This window comes from Theropithecus gelada, chromosome 17 (assembly GCF_003255815.1).
Source record: "Theropithecus gelada isolate Dixy chromosome 17, Tgel_1.0, whole genome shotgun sequence".
Classification (NCBI taxonomy): Eukaryota; Metazoa; Chordata; class Mammalia; order Primates; family Cercopithecidae; genus Theropithecus; species Theropithecus gelada.
The window spans coordinates 57,305,366-57,330,834 of NC_037685.1; the positions used below are offsets into that span (position 1 = coordinate 57,305,366).

General features: G+C 38.6%; 1 protein-coding gene across 2 annotated transcripts in view; it reads right to left on the bottom strand.

Annotated features, from left to right (window-relative positions):
• The window catches only part of MTMR6 (myotubularin related protein 6), a 41,377-nt gene that overhangs the window by 9,908 nt on the left and 6,000 nt on the right, over window positions 1–25,469 (bottom strand). Inside the window, exons 2-10 of one of the 2 annotated variants that reach the window (XM_025364359.1) lie at window positions 19,102–19,218; window positions 12,456–12,618; window positions 10,834–10,991; window positions 10,525–10,653; window positions 6,030–6,164; window positions 4,953–5,066; window positions 2,957–3,089; window positions 2,146–2,255; window positions 1,613–1,738 (exon numbers count right to left, since the gene is read on the bottom strand). In XM_025364359.1, coding sequence (XP_025220144.1) covers window positions 1,613–1,738; window positions 2,146–2,255; window positions 2,957–3,089; window positions 4,953–5,066; window positions 6,030–6,164; window positions 10,525–10,653; window positions 10,834–10,991; window positions 12,456–12,618; window positions 19,102–19,218 — 1,185 coding nt within the window. The remainder of the gene's footprint in view (window positions 1–1,612; window positions 1,739–2,145; window positions 2,256–2,956; window positions 3,090–4,952; window positions 5,067–6,029; window positions 6,165–10,524; window positions 10,654–10,833; window positions 10,992–12,455; window positions 12,619–19,101; window positions 19,219–25,469) is intronic. The other variant, XM_025364360.1, reaches the window with a different exon arrangement.

Sequence of the window (25,469 nt, forward strand, 5' to 3'; positions counted from 1 at the left end):
GATCTCAGCTCACTGCAAGCTCCGCCTCCCGGGTTTACGCCATTCTCCTGCCTCAGCCTCCCGAGTAGCTGGGACTACAGGCGCCCGCCACCTCGCCCGGCTAGTTTTTTGTATTCTTTAGTAGAGACGGGGTTTCACCGTGTTAGCCAGGATGGTCTCGATCTCCTGACCTTGTGATCCACCCGCCTCGGCCTCCCAAAGTGCTGGGATTACAGGCTTGAGCCACCCGCCCGGCCACTGACTCTACTCTCTAAACATCCCTGGAACCCTGGAACCCATCACTTCCCCCTTCACTTGTGTGTTCCTCTTTTAGTGTGGTAAAATTAAAAACTTTTGTCTCGTAAGTTATTGTAACAGTGTCTACACTGGCCTAGCCTCCATTCCCACTCCCTCTGGCCTTCCAGACACCAAGCCATCTTTTTAAAAAGCACATCTAATCAAGTTACTGTTTGCTTGTTTAAAACTCTTTAATAGCTCCTATTATCCAAAGAGGGGAAAGCCCCATTCCAGCCTTCTCTTCCTCAGGCCCTGACCCCACTCTATTCCTCTGCACCTAAGCCCCCTATTCTAATACTCACTCTGAACTCCATCCATCACACATTACCTGCAGTCACCAAAAGAGGTTATGCTTTGGTTCACACTGTTCTTATCGCCTGGGAAGCTCTCACATGCTCCCCATTTATTACCTAATTTCATTTCTATGTATAATAAATAATTAAAGCCAAATAAGGTAAAGAAAATATTCCTTATCATATACTCTCAAGGTAAGCTGAGCATTATTTTCTTATTAGCAGCACTCCCGCTTGGCCTGTCCCAGAGTCCGTATGTTAGCAGCACAAAATAGTGGTGCTGAAAAGGGACTGGTGATTTTTAATCTTCCCTTGTTTTAAGATGGCACTGTATTTAATAATTCTAAACTCATGAAAATTTTCTAACATCTCTTCATTTAATTATGAGTTAAGATGTAAATTCTCAAAACATAAGTTAATCTGATCACACGTTTAAAAGCAAGCAAATAAAAATCTGATCATACCTTTAAAAGCAAAGAAACAAAAAGTAGGAACTAGGCCTTTATCTTCACAAAGGAGAAAATCTATTCAACCAGAAATTTTATCTTCAGATATAAAACATGGCTAACATGTTATTACACTTACAAATGCAGGTGCTTTAAATAGAGAGTTTCCTTCAGAATTTAATTTTAAGTACTCTCATTTGTGCATTGTTGTATTACATTATTTGTATTTGTTAGATAAAAATGAGGGACAAAATACTAAATATTTCCATTGCAACATTTTAGGAAAAAAAAGTTATTTAAATCTAAAGTTTATTGTCAGTGTTAGCACACATGGAAATGTGTCTAATTCACGGTTTCCCAACCTCAACAGTACTGACATTACAGGCCAGAACATTCTTTGCTGTGGGGCTGACCCCCCAGCAAAAATTTTATGCATTATAAAATGTTTAGTTAGCAATATCCCTGGCCACTCCCACAGATGCCAGTCTCATCATTTCCTTTAGTGCAAAATTGTCTCCAACATTGCCGAATGTCCTCTGGAGGGACATAAAATTACTTCTACTTAAGAACCATTGGTCTAACCAAATAAATCCTTACCATGAATCCCTTGATTGTCCTGTAGTAGGAATCCAATAAAAGAGAACCCAGGGAACAAACCTGGGAAGTCCTATCCCAACCGTCGGAACAATGCACCAGCACACTTGCATTTTCAACTGTTATTGCCTAAAAAGAAAGATCACATACATTCTAGCAACTTTAAGGTAAACCAATAAGTTCTACTTGAAAACCATACTACCAGGTATTGTGTTACAAAGAAGTGCTATGCCTGCAATGATGTCACAGCAACGATTTCCAAAATATGCAACAAAATACGGTAAAAACAAAAACACAAGCAAATAAACAAAAAACAAAGAAAAAATGCTGCTTCAAAGTACTTAGGAGCATCTTTTTAAGTTTCTACATTAAGTGCTACATGATATTTTTAAGGCTGAAAATAAAGTGAAGCTCATTAAAAAAGTAAAAAATAATAAAAGTTACCTGATGAATAGATACCAGCCCCCAACAGAATGAATCTACTCCTTCCCAATCATTATAGACCCCAAGACCAAACATGAAAGATAAAGTGTTACTTTGGCCAAGAAGATTGCAGCATCCATAACAGCTTTGATATGGCGAAGCCATCCTGAGCTTTCCAAACCGGAGTAGAAATCATTGACGGAAAGCCCTTTAGTGCCATTGACTAAAAGAGGGATAAAAATATTTCAATTAGAATATGGCTAGAGTTTCTGTGGTTTTTTTTTTCAAGATCTTTCTAGATAAGTGAATTAAGAAGACAAAATAAATAGGCAAGACTCTATAAATGAAAAGATGCTATTAAAAGCTCAATAACTGATTCTTGGATATATTTTTCTATTATTCCTGTGCTTACAAAAATGCTCCAATCTCTTTAAAAACATTGTAGCACAAGCATCTAACTAAAAATAATCTTCTATTTTAATTTTTTAAATTCCATACTATGACTGGAATATTTAAATGAACATTACCATAAATTAGTATTTACTGTACTGACTACTCAAAAATATCTATCTAATAACAATTTTTTTGTAAAACCATTAGAATTGTTCTAATACAGTAGCCACTAACCAAATATGGCTACGAAACATTTGAAATATGGCTTGTCCAAACTCAGATGTGTAGTAAGTGTAAAATACACACCTGATTTCTAAGAGTTGTTGAAAAATATCTCATTACTGATTTTTTTATATTGATTACATGTTAAAATAATATTTTTAATATATTAAGTAAGGATATCATTAAAATTAATTTCACTCGTTTCTTTTTCATTTTTAAAATGTGACCACTGGAAAATTCTAAATTACATGTGACTAGCATTAGATTTCTTTTGGACAAGGGTGCCTAAAAAAGCAAGCAATAATATACCTTCCAATAATTTCTGAAGGCTGGACCTCATGACATGAATATTTTCAATTCCAACAAACTGAAATCTAATATTGGAATAGTTGTCTTCATTTTCATAACCTTTTCCAGCTGCTCTGTTGGCCATTGCATTCAGCTAAAATTAAAAGTTTTAGAAATTTAGAGACAAATTACTTTTCTCTTTTAATTTACCAAAATATCATGAAAATACTAAATAAGCTGTATTTTAGCTAGGAGAGAGTTTAAAGGAACTCATCAAAACTGAATAAGCTACCATCCATGTTTTAATAAGTAAAAATGCCACGTTATTAAATAGTAAAGAAGGAAATAATTAATACGATTGCTATATAATGGAAAGGTCAAAGTTCTCATCAGTTCATGAAACCAATTCATTTATGTTTTTGTCAGTTTTCCATATGTTTGTAATATTTTAAAATTAAAAAGAAATAAATGTCTCCTATCTAATTTTTAAATGATTCAGTTGAGCAGAGCTGGCTGGGGGACTTTTCTTTTACAGAATGAACCTATAAGTTTATTTCAGAACAAGCCTAGAGCACTGATCATTCTGAGAGCCACAGGGACCTGAAAATCAGATCTGAAATATGCTTCAGATTACTTGAGGTCTTCTATATGAGAAATTGTTGGAGGCCCATACACCATATAATATGGCATATAACCGGCTATCGAGATACATCTCTGAGAACTGGGCCAAAAATAAACTGGTCTCCAGGAAAAAACAGATTGCTCATAGGCCCATGGTCTTTAGCTATTAGATCAAAATGTTGTCAGTGGTCCCCTTAGGATCTGTCATGCTCAATTCTTCCAGGCTAGGATTTCATATAGTATGTTAACACAATTTATTAAAAATTCTTATGAACGTGGATAAAACAGAGCCTAAATTAGAAGAAAAGGAGCTCTTCATTTTGTGGATTTGACCTCAGTTTGGTAACAAGTACAGTTAAATTGTATCCTACTGACTGTAAAATCTACAGTTAGATGTTAAAAAATGCTTCCACATTACTACTTGATTTACATTTAACTAGTAAAACAATCAAAGAATGATATATTTTCTGTAAAGATAATTATATAAATAAGAGCTACGAGGTCCTGAAAAACAAATCACTGTATCAGACCTCATCTTCAAAAATTCTCATATTACAATAGCCTTTTATATCTAATATTATCTAAAAAGTGTTCTAGAATTTTTCTTATAAGAGATATCACCAACACTCTCAACTCCTAATAGTCTTTTATTTTTAATAAAAGATTATCAAAGTTATCAATTTCCATTTTTAAATAATAATAATAATAATTATTATTATATATATTTTTTGTCACTCAGTCTGGAGTGCAATGGCACGATCTTGGCTCACTGCAACCTCTGCCTCCTGGGTTTAAGCAATTCTCCTGCCTCAGCCTCCCAAGTAGCTGGTACTACAGGCGCCTGCCATCGCGCCGAGCTAATTTTTTATATTTTTAGTACAGACGGGGTTTCGCCATGTTGGCCAGGCTGCTCTGGATCTCCTGACCTCAAGTGATCCACCCACCTCAGCCTTCCAAAGTGCTGGAATTACAGGTGTGAGCCACTATGCCCGGCCAAATAATTATTTTTTTTTTTGAGACAGAGTTTTGCTCTTGTTGCCCAGGCTGGAGTGCAATGGCGTGATCTCGGCTCACCACAACCTTCACCTCCCAGGTTTAAGCGATTCTCCTGCCTCAGCCCCCTGAGTAGCTGGGATTACAGGCATTCGCCACCATGCCGGCTACTTATGTATTTTTAGTACAGACAGAGTTTCTCCATGTTGGTCAGGCTGGTCTCAAACTCCTGACCTCAGGTGATCCACCCGCCTTGGCCTCCCAAGTGCAATTTACTCAATCTCTTCTTCTGTTTTCTAAATTATCTTTTGTGAAATTGCATAATGATGAGAATCACTTCTAAAATAGTGACCATTCCCTTCACAAAGCTGCCTAAAAGCCACTTGCGTTCTATATTGCTCACTCGCTTTTTCTCATTGCTCTCTCTTATTTTCTCATCATTCCGGATTTTTGAAGAAATCCTCACTATAAATCTGCCAATGTCCTTTTGTGTAGCCCACCAGCTCTGCATGCGACGCTATAACAAAAATTAAAAGTAATGTTAGCTATTACCACTGAGGATTTTAATTATTTTAGTTTCAGGATCCTATATGAATTGCTTGTTTAACTATGTTAATAAACAGATGGGACTCTGACATTTGTCCCAATGATAACAATTTGGCCCCATAGCACAGATGCCTAAGAGAACCCAAATTCCTGTTCACTATTTACAATTCTCTGGTTCAAACTGTTTCCTGACTTAACTGTTTTCCTTATTTTCTTGAATATTTCAAGCTAAAATCCATTATTTTAGCATAAAAATGTTTTGCCAATTGAAAATTCTACAAAAAAGAATAGTAAGAATTTAGAATGGGCGCAGTGGCTCATGCCTGTAATCCCAGCACTTTGGGAGGTCAACTGAGGTGGGTGGATCATTTGAGGCCTGGAGTTCGAGACCAGCCTGGCCAACATGGTGAAACTCCATCTCTACTAAAAATACAAAAAATTAGCCAGGCATGGTGGTACGTGCCTGTAATACCAGCTACTCAGGAGGCTGAAGCAGGAGAATTGCTTGAACCGGGCAGGCAGAGGTTGCAGTGAGCCGAGATCACACCACTGCATTCCAGGGTGACAGAGTGCAACTCTGTCTTAAAAAAAAAAAAAAAAAGAAGAGTAACAATTTATTTTTCACAACACACATTTTATTATTTCTTCACAATAACATAAGATTTAAATACTAGCAAGAGTTCTCAATATACAATTCAGCTTTCCTGAAATTATATATATCAGAAGACATAAGAAATCACCATGAGCTACTCAGAAATTGGTCTTCTAAATTGGTATCCTTTAAATAAAGGATTGATTTCCTTAGTATGATTAACCTTAGTTAATTTAAAACTAGGATTCAGATATTTTATATATGGGCAAGTTTATTAACTCTCATTAGTAAAGTAATAAAGATAATTAAACTAGCAGACTGTACTGTATTTAAAATACATACTTTTGGCCTGGTATCCATGACATACATATAGCGATTAACTGGATTGGCTTTACTAATGGCTTGAAGCAAGTGTTCATCCTCCAGGCACCTGGCACTGAATCCAGAGAGTGGTTGACTACATCGACAAATGGCAGCCTATTTTTTTAAAGAACAGAAAACAGATTATGCAAATATCTCTAAAATGTGTCTTTAAAAATGCTTACAAGAAAGAAAGCCAAAAGTGTTAAAATCAAATATAACAATTAGAAGGCATTAACTTTAAGATCCTCTTTGAATTAAATACTACTTCAATATCTTGACATTCTCTAAGTTTTCCCAATATTCTCTTCTCATAAGAAAACTACCTCCTTATCTAGTTTGATTAAAAAACCCTGGGTCCTAAGAACTAACACCCAGTCAATTCTCTGTTAAGTAACCTTCTGTTAAGTAACTTTCTGTTAAGTAACCTACTGTTAAGATGCCTGCATTCTGCGTTCCATTTAGATTACAGGATACTTCCAACTGACGTTCAAGTAAAAGATTAGTCAATAAAAATAGAACAAGAATTTTTAAGTAGCATCATTAGAACTTTTACTTTCTAAAGGTTTTAAGATCTCTAATTAGAAATCAGCAATCTTAATATAAAATGAGAAAAATAAGCTTCAATTCAAATTTGGGTTAAAATACAGTCAATCGAATAGAGCAAGAATATCTATAAGTAGTGAATGGTTGGATTCATTATTTACTGTTTTTTGTTTGTTTGGTTGGTTTTTGAGACAAGGTCTTGCTCTGTTGCCCAGACTGGAATGCAGTGGTGCCATCACAGCTTACTGCAGCCTTGACCTCCTGGGCTCAAACAATCCTTCCAACTTAGCCTCCAGAGTAGCTGGGACTACAGGAACACACCATTGTGCTTGACTAATTTTTGTATTTTTTGTTAAGACGGGTTTTTGCCATGTTGCCCAGGCTGGTTGTCAACTCCTGGGCTCAAGCAATCTGCCCACCTCAGCCTCTCAACATGCTTGAATTACAGGCATAAGTCATCATGCTCAGCCTACTATTGTTTAAAGTCCTAAAAAAAGATTTAAAAGATTTAGACCCATATACTTTTTCTCCAATGCAAAACAAAAATACATACAAATTCACACAATTGCATATTTTAAACTCACAAAATAAAACCATGAAAATATGATAAAATAGTAGAAAATGAGTATTGCCTAATTAAATTCTTTTCAGACCTACTTTCTGATTTGTTAAGTTGTTCACTGAATAACTATTTTCAGCCCAACTTTCCAATAAACAATGTTTACACATATGGCTGTGTCAAGAGAGGCCATAATCACTTAACCTCTCTACGATTTATTTGTGAAAAGTAGATTAGAAATTTCTGTCTAAACCCTTACCCCTTTGCCTCTGCTCCTTCCCAAAATCCAAGTCAGGTTCTAATAAAGAAAGTTAAAATGTATAAAACCACAGGGACAAAGAGAATGAGAAAAAAGACATAGAGATGTCAATAAAATTTGGGGAGATGAGAGCTGACTAGCAAGTGATACCCAATTTTACAGGACAAAGAAAGCTGCTAACTCCCTTAAGTCAGTAAGAAGCAAGGTATTTTGTGCAGCAAAATCCCAAAAGGCTCAAAACCTCTGAAGGCTTGAGCAGGGATATAACTGAAAAAAAGGAGAACTGGTGGAATGTTTGCAGGAGGGCTAGCTAAGACCATCAGACTCTCCCTTACCTTGAAGACAAGGTTTATTCTATGATGAGGATGAACCTGAAGACTCTATAGACAATACACAGCTGTGGGCAGGGGTGAAGCCCTATACTCACAAAAACTAGGAGCATTAAGTAAAGTCTACGTAACAAAATGTGAGATCCTGCCACCACTCTTTTCACCCTTGGATCACGGCCAGATTTACTATACACATTGGGACCAAAATTAGAGGTTTCTTCTTTAAGGAAACCAACTTATACAACAGAAAGAATCCCAAAGCCAGGCACAGTGGCTCACACCTGCAATCCCAGCATTTTGGGAGGCCGGGGCAGCTGGATCACCTGAGGTCAGCAGTTCGAGACCATCCTGGCCAAATGGTGAAACCATACCCATCTCTACTAAGAATATAAAAATTAGCCAGGCGTGGTGGCACATGCCTATAATCCCAGCTACTCTGGAGTCTGAGGCAGGAGAATCACTGGAACCCAGGAGGCAGAGGTTGCAGTGAGCCGAGATTGTGCCACTGCACTCCAGCCTGGGAGACAAAGTGAGACCTTGTCTCAAAAAAAAAAAAAAAAAAAAAAAGAAAGAATCCCAAGATACAAACCATTCCTGCACACAAACTTCAAAACAGCTTAAATATGAGAAGTTGGCCAAGAAACAGGTATTTGAAAGACATGAAAGACAAAAACACTAAATAAACAGAAAAAAATGGAACTCTTAGCAAAACAATAACTAATGTGGGAAGCATGTTTTAAAACTTTAACATCCTCAAAGAACTAAAACATCACATCCAAGAATAGAAAACTATCTTTTTTTTTTTTTTTTTTTTTTTGAGATGGAGTCTCGCTCTGTCGCCCAGGCTGGAGTGCAGTGGCCAGATCTCAGCTCACTGCAAGCTCCGCCTCCCGGGTTTACGCCATTCTCCTGCCTCAGTCTCCCAAGTAGCTGGGACTACAAGCGCCCGCCAACTCGCCCGGCTAGTTTTTTGTATTTTTTAGTAGAGACGGGGTTTCACCATGTTCGCCAGGATGGTCTTAATCTCCTGGACCTTGTGATCCGCCCGTCTCGGCCTCCCAAAGTGCTGGGATTACAGGCGTGAGCCACCGCGCCTGGCCAGAAAACTATCTTTAAAAATTTCAGAAAATAGGAAAAGCTCTCAGATATTAAAAACACTACAGGAAAAAAAAAAAAAAAAAAAAGGATCTAAGACACAGACTGGAGATAAGGTTGAGGAAATCTTCCAGAAAATACAAAAAAATGAAAAATAAAGGAGAAAGTTTTAAAAAAAGAAAGTAGAAGTTTATTCTACAAAGCCCAATTTTCAACTAATAAATTAAAAGTACAAAGAAAATTAATAGAAGAGAGGAAACTATCAAAGAAATAGAGAAGCGAATTCCCAAAATTGAGACCTGAGTTTCTGGATGAGATTTAAAAATACATTACTGTGAAATTTCAGAACAGGCAGGGCACGGTGGCTCACACCTGTAATCTTAGCACTTTGGGAGGCCTAGGTGGGTGGATCACTTGATATTAGGAGTTCAAGACCAGACTGGCCAACATGGTGAAACCCCATGTCTCCACTAGAAATACAAAACCAAGTCTCCACTAGAAATACAAAAATTGGCTGGGCGTGGTGGCAGGTGCCTATAATCCCAGCTACTTGGGAGGCTGAGGCAGGAGGATCGCTTGAACCCGGGAGGTAGAGGTTGCAGTGAGCTGAGATTACGCCATTAAACGCCACCCTGGGCAACGAGCGAAACTCCATCTCACACACACACAAAAAAGGAATTTCAGAACACTGGGGAAAAAGAAGATTCTAAAGGTTCTCAGAGAAAACAAAACCAGGTCACAAAGGACTGGGAGTCAGAAATGGCATGAAGTGACTTACCCTCTTTGAACTTCAGTTTCCTACTTGAAAGTTACAGGTAATTAGTAAAGCCTACCTTACAAAGTCAGGAAGACATGCATAATAAAGCATTTAACATACAGTGCCTCCTGGCCTTCTATTAGCAGGCTACAAAGGTTAAGTTTTACTAATATAAGCAAACCTTATTACAGCATCTCACTATAAAGATGCCTCCTCCACTGCTTCATGTTGCAAAACCCTTTTGATTTGAGTTTACTATTAAAATGGGACTCTGAAAAGCCCTTGGTTCTCTCCCTTGTCTCAGCGGTCATCTTATCAAAACTAACTGGTTTTCCCAAATATAAGCAGAATCAAAAGAGAACCACAGGAAAGAAAGAGGATCCTATCTGTTAACTAACTGTATTATTTTCAAGTCACTGCTGGAAGGAAGGGAGGGTCAAGAAAAGATGACAAGAAGTATGAAAATTTCTATATTTGAGTAGTTTTGTTTTAAATTTGCAAAAATGTAATTAAACAAAAAGCCAGTGCTTCTCCATTAGCAATCTTTTAATGTAAAAAATAGTGTTCTTGATCCAGGCAGTGGCTCATATCTGTAATCCCAGTATTTTGGGAGGCCAAGGCAGGCAGATCACTTGAGGTCAGGAGTTCAAGACCAGCCTGGTCAACGTGGCAAAACCTCGTCTCTACTAAAATTAGCCAGGCATGGTGGCATGTGCCTGCAGTCCCAGGTACTCAGGAGGCTGAGGCACAAGAATTGCTCGAACCAAGAGGTGGAGGTTGCAGTGAGCCAAGATCGTGCCACTGCACTCCAGCCTCGGCAACACAGCAAGACCCTGTCTCAAAAAAAAAAAAAAAACAAAGTGTTATTTAAGATACTTAACCCTGAAGATGAGTTATACCTTATTTCTAAAATCAAAAGAAAAGCATCCTACCTCCTTATCTTGATGATAGTAGGAAAGAACTGGGAATCTTCCCTTGCTCCGGAACTTGGAACTACCAACAATGATGGGTTTGCTTGCTATCCGGGGAACATACAGTTCTCTGGGGTACGTTTCACAAATCTGTAAATATCAAACCAAACATAACCATTGTATCTCAGTTCAAAACCTCTTTAAACACCCTGAAACCTTATTAAACGCAAGAACAGCACATTTCAGTACACAGACAACTTGCTATGCTGACACTCTCTAACCCTCTGGTATTAACATTTTCTGAATTTCTCCAAAACGTTGTTAAGGTACCTTATAGTCCCGGTTGGCATCAGACAACTGCCAGTGAGAATTTGGCACTCCCATCCTCTTATACTCCTCAGCGAGATCAATGAGCTGCCAGCCTTGTAGTCGTTCTGAATCATTTTGTTTGGGATTATAAGAAAATGCATAGAGATCTTCATATTTTGCTACAGAATACAAAATTTTAAGTGTTAGGTGCAATTTATAAGACATACTACAAATAAATGTAATTTTTCAGTTTTTTCCTTCATTTTTCTCTTTACAATCTTCAAAGAGATGGCTAATACCTGAATATATTTGATATTCAGTATGCAAATGATTATACCTAAAAAGCACACATATCAATCTGAGATGGGATTTTTTGTCATCAGCAAAAGTAAAGCTAATAAATACAGTTAGACTTACATGTTAAATCCTCTACTGCAGTATTTCTTTTTCTTAAAAGTAAAATTATAAAGACACTAATAGACATTTTCCACTAATCACTTTCCCAAATGAGATGTAAACTAGACTAACGTTATAATGAGAAGCTAGAGACAGCATATAGAACATGAAATTGCATTATACATCCCTATCGGACACTGTCGACTAAAAACAGCAACTGTTGCACAGAGCTCTTGAGGCGCTTTGGAATCATCTTTACTAAAAACTCTGGCTTGAGACAATGGGATGTTACAGGCTTATGTCCTCAGAGAAAGAATGAACAAAGACCTGCTCTGAGACCACTCTTGTAGGCAGCAATCCAGACTGCTCAACCGAAATTCAGTCCAACATAGAATTCAAGTCATGCTGGGGGAAGTAAGTCACCAGATCCACAGGGCATAAGTAGTGATAAGATTCTTCTTTAGTGGCTCACGCCTGTAATCCCAACACTTTGGGAGGCCAAGGAGGGTGGATCACAAGGTCAGGAGTTTAAGACCAGCCTGGCCAAGATGGTGAAATCCCATCTCTACTAAAAATACAAAAATTAGCCGGGCGTGGTGGTGGCTGCCTGTAATCCCAGCTACTCAGGAAGCTGAGGCAGGGAACTGTTTGAACCTGGGAGGCGGAGGTTGCAGTGAGCTGAGATGGCGCCACTGCACTCCAGCCTGGACCAGAGAGTGAGATTCCGTCTCCAAAAAAAAAAAGTTCTTCTTTAGGACTGAACTCAAGCTTACTTCTACTCAAATAGAATCCACCCTCTCTTGTTTCTCTGCCCAGCTTCCGTATCTCCCACTCAAATCTATTAAATATTTTAGTCCCACTGCTACCAAAGGACCTTCACCTTCCTTAACTTTTTATTTTGTAATATCAATTTCCAAGTCATTCTCTTTGATTATGAAATACCCTCTTAAAAAATATGTTGTGCTACTTGCTATCAATAGACTTAAAAGATTAATATAAAACTGTGGTTTTGTAAGTCTCTACTATAAATGCTTTACTTTTTCCTTACCATTACCCCTTCCGATTATACCATTCTTAGATCAATAGTTTCTAATTACTTTCAGGCCAATTTAGGGGAGATAGAGTACACAAGAACTTGACTGTCAGAGTATAAAAGGATAAAATAACAATAATAAAACATTAAATAAAGTATCTTAGATAACCCATCTCAAAGTGAGCATGCAAGCTTTGGTCTCTAAGAACAATACCTTGTTTTGACAGTTGTAGCAAAGAGTTGTAAATATCATGGCAATCTCTTTCTCTGGGAACAATGAAATGCACGGTTCTGAAGTTCTTGCACTGAATCACAAGGGGACATCCAGAAGTAGTCAAAGCAAGTTTCTCTACTGAGGCAATATGGTGGTGTAATATCTACAGCATGAAAAAACATCCCGGTCATCAACATGGAAAGCACTGAATATTCTCTTCTAGAATGCATAAGTTTAAGAATGTCCTCCTCAACAAAAGTTGCAAATGTTACATACTCACTCAAACTTCAAGTTTTTTGTTTTTTTTTTTTTTGAGACGGAGTTTCGCTCTGTCGCCCAGCCTGGAGTGCAGTGGCCGGATCTCAGCTCACTGCAAGCTCCGCCTCCTGGATTTACGCCATTCTCCTGCTTCAGCCTCCCAAGTAGCTGGGACTACAGGCGCCCGCCACCTCGCCCGGCTAGTTTTTTGTATTTTTTAGTAGAGACGGGGTTTCACCATGTTAGCCAGGATGGTCTCGATCTCCTGACCTCGTGATTTGCCCATCTCAGCCTCCCAAAGTGCTGGGATTACAGGCTCGAGCCACTGCGCCCGGCCTAACTTCAAGTTTTTAAATGACTGAATGCCCAAGGCAGAAATATGGGTGTCACTCTGATCCCTCCTCCATCTCTCCACATACTCAATACATTATCAGGCCCCGGGAACTGCATCGCCTACATGTTTCTGTAACCTATCCACTTCTCTCTCTACTGTCACATCCCTAGTTGTAATGTCCCCACTGTTTCTCACCTGAACTACTATAGATAAACAGCCTCCAACGCTCTCTCCATATCTACGCTTGACCCTCTGATCCATTTTCTACAACACAGTAGTGAATATTGAAAAGCAGACTAAAAAAAGGAAGGCAATCTAGTCATTTCAAGTCCCTCTCCCGATCACTGACTATGTTCTAGTGACAACAGCCTTCTTTTGGCTCTTCAAATGCACCAAGCTCCTTCACACACGGTCAGATGCTCCCACTAAATGGAATACTGTAACTCTACCTCTTCATCTAAGAACTTCTAGACACATTTCTGGCCTTTGCTCAAAACTCATAATATCACCAAAAGTGTAGCCTGACATGCCCCACAACCCTTCCCAAGTAAGTTACGCTCCCTCCCTTTTCTTACTGCAGCTCAAGCTATACTTTCCCTTCATAGTGATGGCAGCAGCGGCCTGTCTGGAGTGGCTACTGTGAGGATGCCAGCTGCAGTGGGGGAGGTGCAGCCAGGGTTGCGTGCTCTGCAGAACAGGCAAGACCTGGGAACAGGTGATCCCAGGGGAAGCCCCATGCCCTACCGAGTTGGCAGGGCAGGAGCCACACTCCTGGGCACAGCTGCAGCCGCCCAGCCATGGCTCTGGACCCAGGCATCCCTGTGTTCCTGGGGGCCTAGGAAACCCCCTCCCCCTGCAGGTTCAAAAGTGCCTGCTCCCACTCCCTGGCCTCTTCCCACTCCCATTGCCTGCTCTGTGGCAGAGCAAAGCTGTGGACATGTCCCGACAGCCCAGCCCAGGTACTGTCGTGACCTAGCTGGGTGTGCATGTGCTTGGGGCGGCACTGACACACCAAGCCCTGGCTGCCTTGGCCCCTCCGGAAACTACTTCTGAGGCTGAAACTTTGGGTGCCCATGAGCACAGGAGGGAGGCCCAGGGCCTGCGGGTGGCATGGTGCAGTGTTGATCAACATTACATCTCCAGCACCTAACACAGTACCTGGAACATTATAATTGCCCCCCTCAGATCAAAAAGCTTACAAATGCTATATATCACACACTTCAACTTTAATTTTTTAAATGTGAATGCCCAAGCCAGAAATATGGATGTCATCCCTGATACCTCCTTTATCACAATAAGAGTTTACTAAATGAATGAATAAAAAGTCCTACTATAAACTCAATATTTGATGGTATTTTAAACATATGCTTACCATTCTCACCTACTACCAATAATATTTTGTTTGCTACTAAAAATGCCTACTGTTTCTTAATACCACTCCTATTAAAATATTTATAGAAAACTTTTCTGGAGAACAAAAGACCAAGGCTCCTAATTATGGCAAGAGATCCATTAATCCCAAATTAATCTAAAAATTCAACATAAATTTCAGTTTAAAAATTCCAATCTGCTCTGTTTTGTAGTGAGTGAGGGATGATTATTTATATAATACACATATATAATTATAATATGTTAATATTAATTATACATATTAAATCTAAAGTTTACCTGTAAAATTAAATGCACATAAATAATCAAGAAAAGCTTGAAAAACAATAATGAGAAGCAGCTGTCAATGGAAATTAAAACTACACAGAGAACAAATAATTAACACACACACACATATGTAGCCCTTACTTACAGCTAAGATTCAGCACTATTATCACTTATATTAATGGGACTCCGCTACTAAAAATGATCTAATAATAACATTTAAACAGAGAATAAGAAACAAAAGCTAACTGTAATATTACAAGTTGAGAACCCCTATCCAAAATGTTTGGGACTAGAAGTATTTCAAATTTTGGATTTTTAAAGATTTTGGTATATTTGCATTATACTTATTATACTTATCAACTGACATCCCTAATCTGAAAATCTGGAATAGCATTTCCTTTGAACATCATGTCAGTGCTCAATTTTTGGATTGGGGATATTCAACCTGTATATCACTGTTCTGATTTTAACTATAAAGACCCAAAAGCATATGCAGGAAGAAAATGATAAAGAAACCTGGTCCTACCACTAACTAGTTATGTGATCTTGAAAACATAATCAACTATAAAGTGAGAAAAAGGATATAAGGTTGGTAAGGCCCCTTCTGGATCTAAAATGTTCGTTTCTATGGCTCTAGTATACTAAACAAACTTCATTTAGGGGAAACATAGGGAATATACTGATAAGAAAGCATTTAAAAGACAACAATAGGAGAGTAGAGAATAACACAGATATCTTTTTGCTGCCCCTCAAACTATATTCCTAGCAGCTGAAGGAATAGCTATATGGAAAGCCTTCATTTATATCTCTACGGGATGGATAATAGAGAAAATACTGAAGTAAGTGGACAAAGGAGGGGTAGATGGAGTGGATGATATCATGACTAATTATTTCAGAAGGTACTGCTAGGTAAAATTCCTGGCAATTCTTGGATTGGTAAAATTTCTGGCAATTCTGGATGGAGAAGGGATCCAGTGCCTCTAGGGAATACAACGTCTCTGAGATCAGTATCTCAAGTGAGTTTCCTTAACAGCTGATGTGGAATCACATATCAATTGGTCAGCCTTCTTCAGGAAATCAGAAGAGTACAATCAAAGAGAGAAAGAGAAGAGTACTGTATGTGCAGTACAGGGGTGTACCACAGAGCAACATGAATCTCTGGACAGGGAGGCATAATTGACCTCTAATCTTGATTCTACCGCTTAGAAAAATAGTATGAGCAGCTATGATTTACTGCCACTACTATGTTTTAGGCACAGATGTTTTTCATACTTTCTCTCATCTAAGATTCACGAAAGTCCTACATGATGACGGATGCTATATACCCATTTTATGTGGGTGTTAAGCTCAAAAGTTACATACTTTTTGGCAGACACTGTTGGTCTGCCATTCCTCCCCACCTTCCTTACTTGCAACACCCTTTTCCCTCAAGAGATCCAAAATGCTAGGGTCTGCATTCTCTACCTCCTTTTCAGGTAGGAGTAGCCAAGTGTCCAGATTTTCAAACAATCAGAGGTTAGGGAAAGTTGGCTGGGGGTCCTTCTGAGAGAGCCTCTCCTCCCTGATAAAAGGAGAGGGGGCTACTGAGGAAAGCCTACCCACCTCTCCTGCTTTGCAAGGTTTGGCACCATGTTCAGTCAGGTATTCATTTACTTACAGCCAAAAGTACCCTGACATAGTCGCCCAAGCAGTGAACAGCAGAGCTGACATTTGAACCCAAAGCTACCTGACAACACAGCCTACATGAGCTCCTTTTACCATGTTACACTGCCTGGGTAACACTGAATGAATTACCACTTCACTGAGCTTCAGCTTCTTCATCTATAAAGTGGAGGTTCTAAAACCTGGCAGAGCTGGTGGCACAGAAACATGCCCAAGTCTCTTCCTCTCAAGCACAGGGACACAAGCCCCATATTCTAACCCCCTTTCCTACTTCTTTTTCTGCTTAGCACTTATCACTATGTATTCTACTTATTTACCTATTTATTGGTGATGTTATCCGTATCTCTCAGCACTAGAATGTGGGCTCCATGAGGGCAGAATTCGTCCCTGTTATTATTGGCTATTGTTTCTAAAATATCTAGAATAGTGATATGAAACACACTGTAGATGCTCAATAAATGTGTGCTGAATGAATAAGTGAATGAATTCTAAAATAGAAAAGGAAAAACAAAGAGTCCAAAATAGCCATGGCAATTTTGAAGAACAAGTTGGGAGGGTATGCTCTACTTGATATCAAAATTCATTTAAAAGCTATAGTCAATAAAACAGTGTGGTACAGTGTAGTCAGTATACCAAACGAATAGAAAAGAAAACTCAAAAGCAAAGCCTCACATACATGGAAGATGTTTTTATGACAGAGCTGGTACTAAAGATGAATGAAATGAAACAGTCAATAAATGGTGCCAGTCGTCTATAAGAAAAAAAAAATTAATCCCTATTCACATCATATGCCAAAATATTTCCCAGATGTATTAACAACTTACAGGATCAAACTTAAGCTTTTAGAAGAAAATATAGAAGAACCTTTATGACTTTGACATAGGAAAGGATTTCTTAAGTCACAACAGAGCACAAACAATTAAAGAAAAAAATGAAAAATCTATAACATTAAAAATATAAACTTTAACTGAAAGACACATAAAAAACACAGAACACAAGCCACACACTGGGAAAAGCTATCTATGTCACACACATCTGACAAAGCATTATAACCTAGAACTCTTTATTTCTTTTCTTGATTAATACTTTTTTTTAAAATTTAGTGGGTACATGTGCAGGTTTGTAATATGAATATATTGAATGATGCTGAGGTTTGAGCTTCAACTGAACCCATAGCCCAGATAGCGAACATAGTACCCAAGAGGTAGTTTTTCAACCCTTGTTCCTCTACTTCCCTCCCTCCCACCTCTATTTGTCTATTAATGTCTATTGTTCCCATCTTTATGCTCATATGTACCCAATGTTAAGTTTCCACTTCTAAGTGAGAACATGCAGTATATGGTTTTTTGCTCGTGTTAATTCATTTAGAATAATGGCTTCCACCTGCATCCATGTTGCTGTAAAGGCCATGATTTTGTTCTCTTTTTAAGGGGGCATAGTATTCTGTGGTGTATATGCACCACATTTTCTTTATCCAGTCCACTGCTAATGGACACCTAGGTTGATTCCATATCTTTGCTATCGTGAACAGTGCTGCAACAAACATGCAAATGCCCGTGTCTTTTTGGTTGGATGATTTATTTTCCTTTGAGTATATATCCAGTAACAGGATTGCTGGGTTGAATGGTAATTCTATTTGTAGCCCAAATCTCTTATAAAATCAATAAAAGACAACCCAATAAAAAAAGAAAAGGAAACTTTTTCCTTTTTCTTTATCTGAAAAGGGTAAATTCTTTGTAATCAGCTCATCAACATTACAATTGGACATCTACTAGATAGGCACAAAATTTTAAATTGACAATATCAATGTTGTTGAGGATGTACAACATTGTGTAATACACTACTGAGAATAAATTGGAACAACCATTTTGAAGAGGTGACATACTTAGTAAGATTATATATGTTCTTATTCAAGACCCCATAATTTTACTCCCAGGCAAATATCCCAGAGAAACTCTGGCAAATATACAGAAAGAAACATATATGTCTCATATAAATACACAAAATGTTGTTTACATGTATATGCATACTGCAACATTTATACTAGCAAAAAAAAAAACAAAAAAAAAAACCCTAATTAAAATTTGTATAAAAACACTGTGGAATATACCAAACAATCCATTTGATCTGTTAACATGTACATATTTTTTAGATTTTTAAAAATTAAAAGGAACAATAGGGTTTTTTTTTTTTTTTTGAGACAGAGTCTCATACTGTTGCCCAGGCTTGAGTGCAATGGCACAATCTCAGCTCACTGCAACCTCTGCCTCTCGAGTTTAAGCAATTCTCCTGCCTCACAATCCTGAGTAGCTGGGATTACAGGCACCCACCACCACGCCCTGCTAATTTTTTGTATTTTTAGTAGAGATGGGGTTTCACTATGTTGGCCAGGCTGGTCTTGAACTCCTGACCTCGTGATCCACCCACCTCGGCCTCCCAAAGTGCTGGGATTACAGGCATGAGCCACCGTGTCCAGCCTAGGAACAATAGGTATTTCAAAATTATTTATGGAGATAAGAGTGTGGTATTTTATAGAATTCCATGTTACACATTCTATAACTGATTTATTAGAAGGGAGGGCAGGAGTGATCTGGAGACCAAAAAATATTTTGGTTGAGATAGGTAACCAATGATTAAAAATTGTGTTATATATTGTGTTATACACATTCAAAATAAAACATGACAGACCAAGTCCATTATTATTATGATAAACAGTACAGCTGCGGTGCTCCTTACCCAGGTTTCTTTTTGATGAGAGTCTATAAATAATAGATGTGTGGCCGTAAGATAGAGTGTTCCTGTTAATGACTTGTTGCTGGTACTGAATCGGTCAAGTAATTTTACTTGTTCTACCTAAAAGAAAAAAGATATTATTTTTCATTTCAAAAGTAGTATAAATTATTTTTCTGTTAGCCCAGGACTTACATGCACCATTCTCAATTTTTTCTTCGTTCTGTCTAAAATCATAAGAGCTTATTTCTTACTGTTAAATTCCATATATCTTTTTGGGGAATGTATAAGCCACAAATAACATACAGATTATTTACAGTTACAAATGTAACCAATAGAGAACCACATTGTGGAAAACAGTAACACTTATATTGAGGGTAGCAAGAAAGAGGGGTGCAGTACAAATAAGCAAAAACAGTTTTCATACCCAAGAGTTAACATTTTTATCTAAAGTTGGAAAATCAAAATATAAATATATTATTATCTAGAGTTTTAGAGTAAACTACCAGAAAAATTAAATCAGGAAACATTTAAATGGTTGCCAACTCCAACTAGTCTCTATATTCTCCTTACTATCCCACACCAGGGCAATGATTGTTTTTTGTCCACCTCTGGGCTTTTACTCACACTGTTCTCTGCTTCTAAAATCGTCTCTTCTGCTTAGCTAAGTGGCAAGTATTCTTCAAGACTCACTAACATCCTGCCTCCTAACATTAATCCTTATTAGAGAAATCGTTCATTACTTACGTCTTGGCTTCGTATTCCTCTGTAGCTCTGAATTCCCTGGCACAGATTATGTCCTATGCTGCTTTGGCCTCCTCTAGTGCCTGAGCTGGTAAGGCACATAGTATGTCTTTATGAATACTAGTAGACAGACAGACACACACACACATGCACACACGCGCGCGCACATACACACACGATGTTGCTGCTGGAGTGGAGGGTGGAACTAGGGCTAACCAGGAATGTGCAGGAGAGTACTGCTGGGAATCTTTGTGTTATTCATCCTTATGAAAAAAAGTAAAATAACCACTACCAACCTAAAAAATGTTAATTTGGGCCAGGCACGGTGGCTCACGCCTATAATTCCAGCACTTTGGGAGGCCAACGCGGGCGGATCACCTAAGGTCAGGAGTTCAAGACCAGCCTGGCCAACATGATGAAACCTCTACTAAAAATACAAAAAGCAGCTGGGCATGGTGGCACACATCTGTAATCCCAGCTACTTGGGAGGCTCAGGCAGGAGAATTGCTTGAATCTGGAAGGTGGAGGTCGCAGTGAGCCAAGATTGTGCCACTGCACTCCGGCCTGCGCGACAGAGTGAGATTCCATCTCAAAAAAACAAACAAGCAAAAAAAAGTTAATTTATGTGTACCAGCAGGTTGTAGACAGTTTTTAAAATTGTTTATATCTTCAAAATCATCTAGATAGCTAACCACTAGCTCATTAATTCTACAAATTTCTCCCATATATTAATATATTTCATCACCACCAGGCGCAGTGGCTCACACCTGTAATCCCAGCACTCTGGGAGGCCAAGGCGGGTGGATCACAAAGTCAGGAGTTCAAGACCAGCCTGCCCAACATGGTGAAACCCCGTCTCTATTAAAAATGCAAAAAATTAGCTGGGCACAGTGGCGGGCGCCTATAATCCCAGCCACTTGGGAGGTTGAGGCAGGAGAATTGCTTGAACCTGGGAGGCAGAGGTTGTGGTGAAACGAGATTGCACCATTGCAATCCTGCCTGGGCAACAAGAGCAAAACTCTGTCTCAGAAAAGAAGAGGAAAGGAGGGGAGGGGAGGGGAGGGCAGGAGAGGAGAGAGGAAGGTTTTCTACTTATAAACCTGAATAAAGATTTCTCTTAGAGGTCAACATTTATTTCATTGTTTAGGACCATTTCTTCCTTAAATAAAAATCTAGCTTCAGTTTACCACACACTGCGAATCCAAACTTAAACACCTTTTAAGACAAATGGGATCAACTACTGTTTACTCCTCTCCATTGTGCGTGACTTGGCTGGAAAGGGCACTGTGGCCAACCAGCACTGAGCAATTACTGCAATACAGATCTCACCTATCTTTCTGGGTGGAGACACAGAGCCAAACCATATCATTTCCTAAGCTATTAAAACAAAGTTTTTAAGGCTCTAACAAGAAGACAACTGATGAATATACATGGAAATAAAGGTTACCATAAAGTATCAACACTACTCAAGCAAATAATCTGTGTCTACATCATTCAGTAGAGTTTCAAATAGCTTCTCAGAAAAAATTAAAAAGTCTACTGGCAAGTAGTTTAAAAGTGGGGAGGGGCTGATTTTATTACTATTTAATTAAATAGGAAGTTTGCTTTAAAAAGAAATCCATGTGAAATTTTAAATTTGTGGAGTTTTTGAAGATCATAAATATTCCTGGTTGTGCTCCAATTATAAATCTCACATTGTAACTTCTCTATGAGGCGTAAGTATCTACAAAGCTTCTATGCATGGAAAATAATCACACCACTTTTCATTTGGATTTTATTCCTCTTCTGTCCATCCCCTGTCCACTATTACTCTTCCTCAGGGGTCCATTCTCTATAGGAAACTTACCTACTGTCATTACGTAAGCCTATATGTTAATAACTCCCAAAATTGTACATCCAGCTCCCCTCTCTCCTGAGTTCATACTGTCTGCTACATAGATAGTATTTCCTGACATACTAGTGAGGTCTCATTATATGCCTATTGGTGTGACAAGTGCTTACCATACATTATTTCTTTTAATTTTGACAACTCCTATATAGTATGTACTAGTACTGTCCCCACAGAAACTGGGACTTGGTGAGGTTGGTTAGTCATCTCAAAGTCACACAGCGAGAAGCAGCTAGTGGTATAGCTTAGTCATAAACCTATGTGATCTGATTCCCAAGCCAAAACACCTTCCTACTATGCTATACTGTCTCCACTAGATGTGTCGGAGCCATGTTATACATACTGAAAGCAAAACTGATTTCCCCCTCACCCCTCACAAATAGGTTTCTAATTCTGTATTTTGGATGTGAGTTAATGTTAATCCTCCATCCTTATCAAGTCACCCACACTGGAAATCCGTGAATCATCCTATGACTTCTTCTCAATCCCCAACATTCCATCAATCACCAATTCCTATGATTTTTATCACCTAAATATTTTTAAATCTGTCCCTTCCACCACTATTAAAGCAATTCCTAAATTATAATGAAAGCCTCTGTTCATGTATCTGTCTTTTCCACTAAAGACTAACATAGCCCAGGGCAAAGACTGTCTTTCATTTACGCACGAATATCTCCTAACAGCTAGTAGTGTCTGACACAATAAATGTTTGTTGAACTAAGATGAACGGCCACAGAAAAATTATTTTCCTCAGGTGAAAACCAGAAGGTGTGCCCAATTTACCAGTGATCCCTTTTGTTGAAATCATTTGATTTATTAAATAAGATTCTTCTTTATCCCATTATACTTTTCCTCATCTATCTTTTCCCTACACAGTGGGTGAACAGTAGGTATTCATTCAGTAATTCTTGAATAAACCAGCATGTGGAACTTGAGTCAATTAAACCTCTTTCCTTTATAAATTACCCAGTCTTGGGTTGTTCTTTACAGCAGTGTGAAAATGGACTAATACATGTACTCTATCTTTGTTTGCCTAATAAATATAAGCAACAAAGTGCTCTAGTAAATATTTGCAAAACTACTGTAGTTAGTAATCTGGTCAAGTAGGTAGAGTCCTGACAGTCCTCTCTGTCAAGCTACTGTCCAGTTAAGTTGAAATGGAGAAAGAAAGAAGGATGCATATGGAGTTTAAAAAGCAAATTCCATATTTAAAGGTGCTCCATAGTTGGAAAAAACTACTGTAAGTGATGAAAGCAAAGATCAGCAAAATGTTATTCACTAATGGGAATACAGAAAATACAAAATTCTCAACATAGGAAATACAACATTTATGTCTCAATAGCAGAGGCATAACATTTTATCTGATTAAAAAAAAACATGTTACGGTACAAAATCTGTACTGTAGATTAAAAAAGGTACAGAGGTTTTTAAGTACAGTAGTCCTTTAGGAAATATAGCTTATAAGATCATTCCAGTGTCAATGTGGAGAAAATGCTGAATTGATTAAGGGCAACCAGGTAAGAAGCTAATGAAGCCATCTAGGTGACTGGTTCATATTAGGGCCTGGAGTAAGCTGTGATAGAGAGGAAGCCCCTCTTGAGATAATAACAAAACTGATAAGGGAAGGGAGAGGAGGAAACACAGAGGTTCCTTAAGGGTTTTAAGCTTGTCACACTGGTGGCCATTCACTAAGATAAAGTAGTATAGAGAAGAAAACGTCTGAAAGAAAGGATATCTTTAATAAAATAAACTGAGGACTATCTTAGCATATGCCAACTTACATTCAAATCTATATAACAGAAAATCATTACATACAACTGCTTCAATAGGGTAATCTCTATATGAAAGTGAGATAGTGAAAGTAATCTGAAATCATTCCAAAACATTTATTTAGTATTTACACTAAAGTTCTCAAGAAAGTAAGAGAATTTCTGAGAAAATACACTGATTATTTTGCTCTTTGTGGCAAATCCCACCCCTCACCTCTAAGGTGAGACTGAGTCTCGCTCTATTGCCCAAGCTGGAGTGCAGTGGCGCCATCTTGGCTCACTGCAACCTCCAAAGAAAATCAAGTATTTTTCTTTACTAAAATCATTGGCATACAAATTTCAAACCACAGACTTAGTCACCTTCTAAAAACCAACTGCTTCTTTATATTTCCCCTTTTCACCAAGGAACTAAAAGTATTTTACAGATGTTGCTACAGATTTTCCCCAGTCTGTTCTCAGAAATGTGTTAAGTCAGATGTTAGGAAGCAACTATAACTCTTTCAGGTCACCATCACTGTGAGGTACTACAGAAACTGTTAGGTTCCTTAAATTATAGGTATCACCACAGCCAAAAAGAAAATGGAAAAAAAGAAAAAAGCCTTTGGGAAAAGAAAGAACAAATGAAGAATAAAAATGGGGAAAAGAGAAAGGAATTGGAAGATGTCACTTCGGTGAGGAATGGTAAATGCCAACACACATTACTTTAAGGACTATTTAGTTGAATCGTTGCCAACTATGGGCCTACACTAAAAGGTACCCTAATGGTCTATGCAGAAAGTTCAAATTTCAGCCAATTATGAAGTCAGGACTGGAAAACACAGAGAACCCCACACATACGGATTCACATTCAGAAAATGTTGGGGCCACTACAGGTGTAGCGGCTCATGCTTATAATCCCAACACTTTGGGAGGCCAAGGCAGGAGGACTGCTTGAGATCAGGAGTCTGAGAACCAGCCTGGGCAACACTGTGACACCCTCATCTCTACAGAAAAAAAAATTGTTTTTTAATTAGCCAGGCATGGTGGCATGTGCCTGTAGACCCAGCTACTTGGGAGGTAGAGGCAGGAGGATCGTTTGAGCCCAGGAGGTAGAGGCAGGAGGATCGTTTGAGCCCAGGAAGTAGAGTTATGATCATACCACTGCACTCCAGCCTAGGTGACAGAGCAAGATCCTATTGGAAAAGAAAGGAGAAAGGAGAAAGGACAAAGAAGAAAGGAGAAAGGTAAGGGGAAAGAAAAAAAAGAGGAAAGGAAAAGAAAAGGAAAAGGAAGGAAAGGAAGAGAAAAGAAAAGAAAGAAGAAAAGGTTGGAAATGAAAAACACAGGGAGTCACACAAACAGAATCACATTCAGAAAACTCAGACACCTCTTTACCCCTCAGGAAGAAGTGGCCTCTGGGACAGGAAGGGACCAATGGCCTTCAATCAGACTTCTGTGACCAACAGTTGTACTTATTCTACAACTACAACAATAGACACGGTGGCTACTGAAGCAGAAAGTGCACCATCACTGCTCCTCTGGCTTGTTGCACTCCTTCCCTATAGCCAGGCACTCATCTGGGACTCTCAGAATCATTCCACACTGACATCCTGCCAAGAATTAGCTTTCAAAAACGGAGCACTTCAAGTTGTGTGCAGGAAGTGGAGAGCAGAGATTATGTTTTTTGTTCGTGTATCCCAATTTCCAGAACAGTGTCTGGCTGCATAAATTATGAAATGAAACAGTCACAGACCTCAAGAGGGGAGAGAGTAACCTCAGATCGTAAATCCAGTGGGCACTTTTCAGTTTTCTCTTACTTTGCTTATTCCATCAATGGCTTCCTATCTCACTCAAAAAAAAGCAAAGATTTTACAGTGGCCTTCAAGACTACAGTAACTTGCCCCTGTCCCCCAGCTTTAATCTTCCACTATGCTCTTCTTCACTCACCCTGCTCTAGTTGTCTTGCTTGTTCTTAGCAACCAGGCATGCCCTCA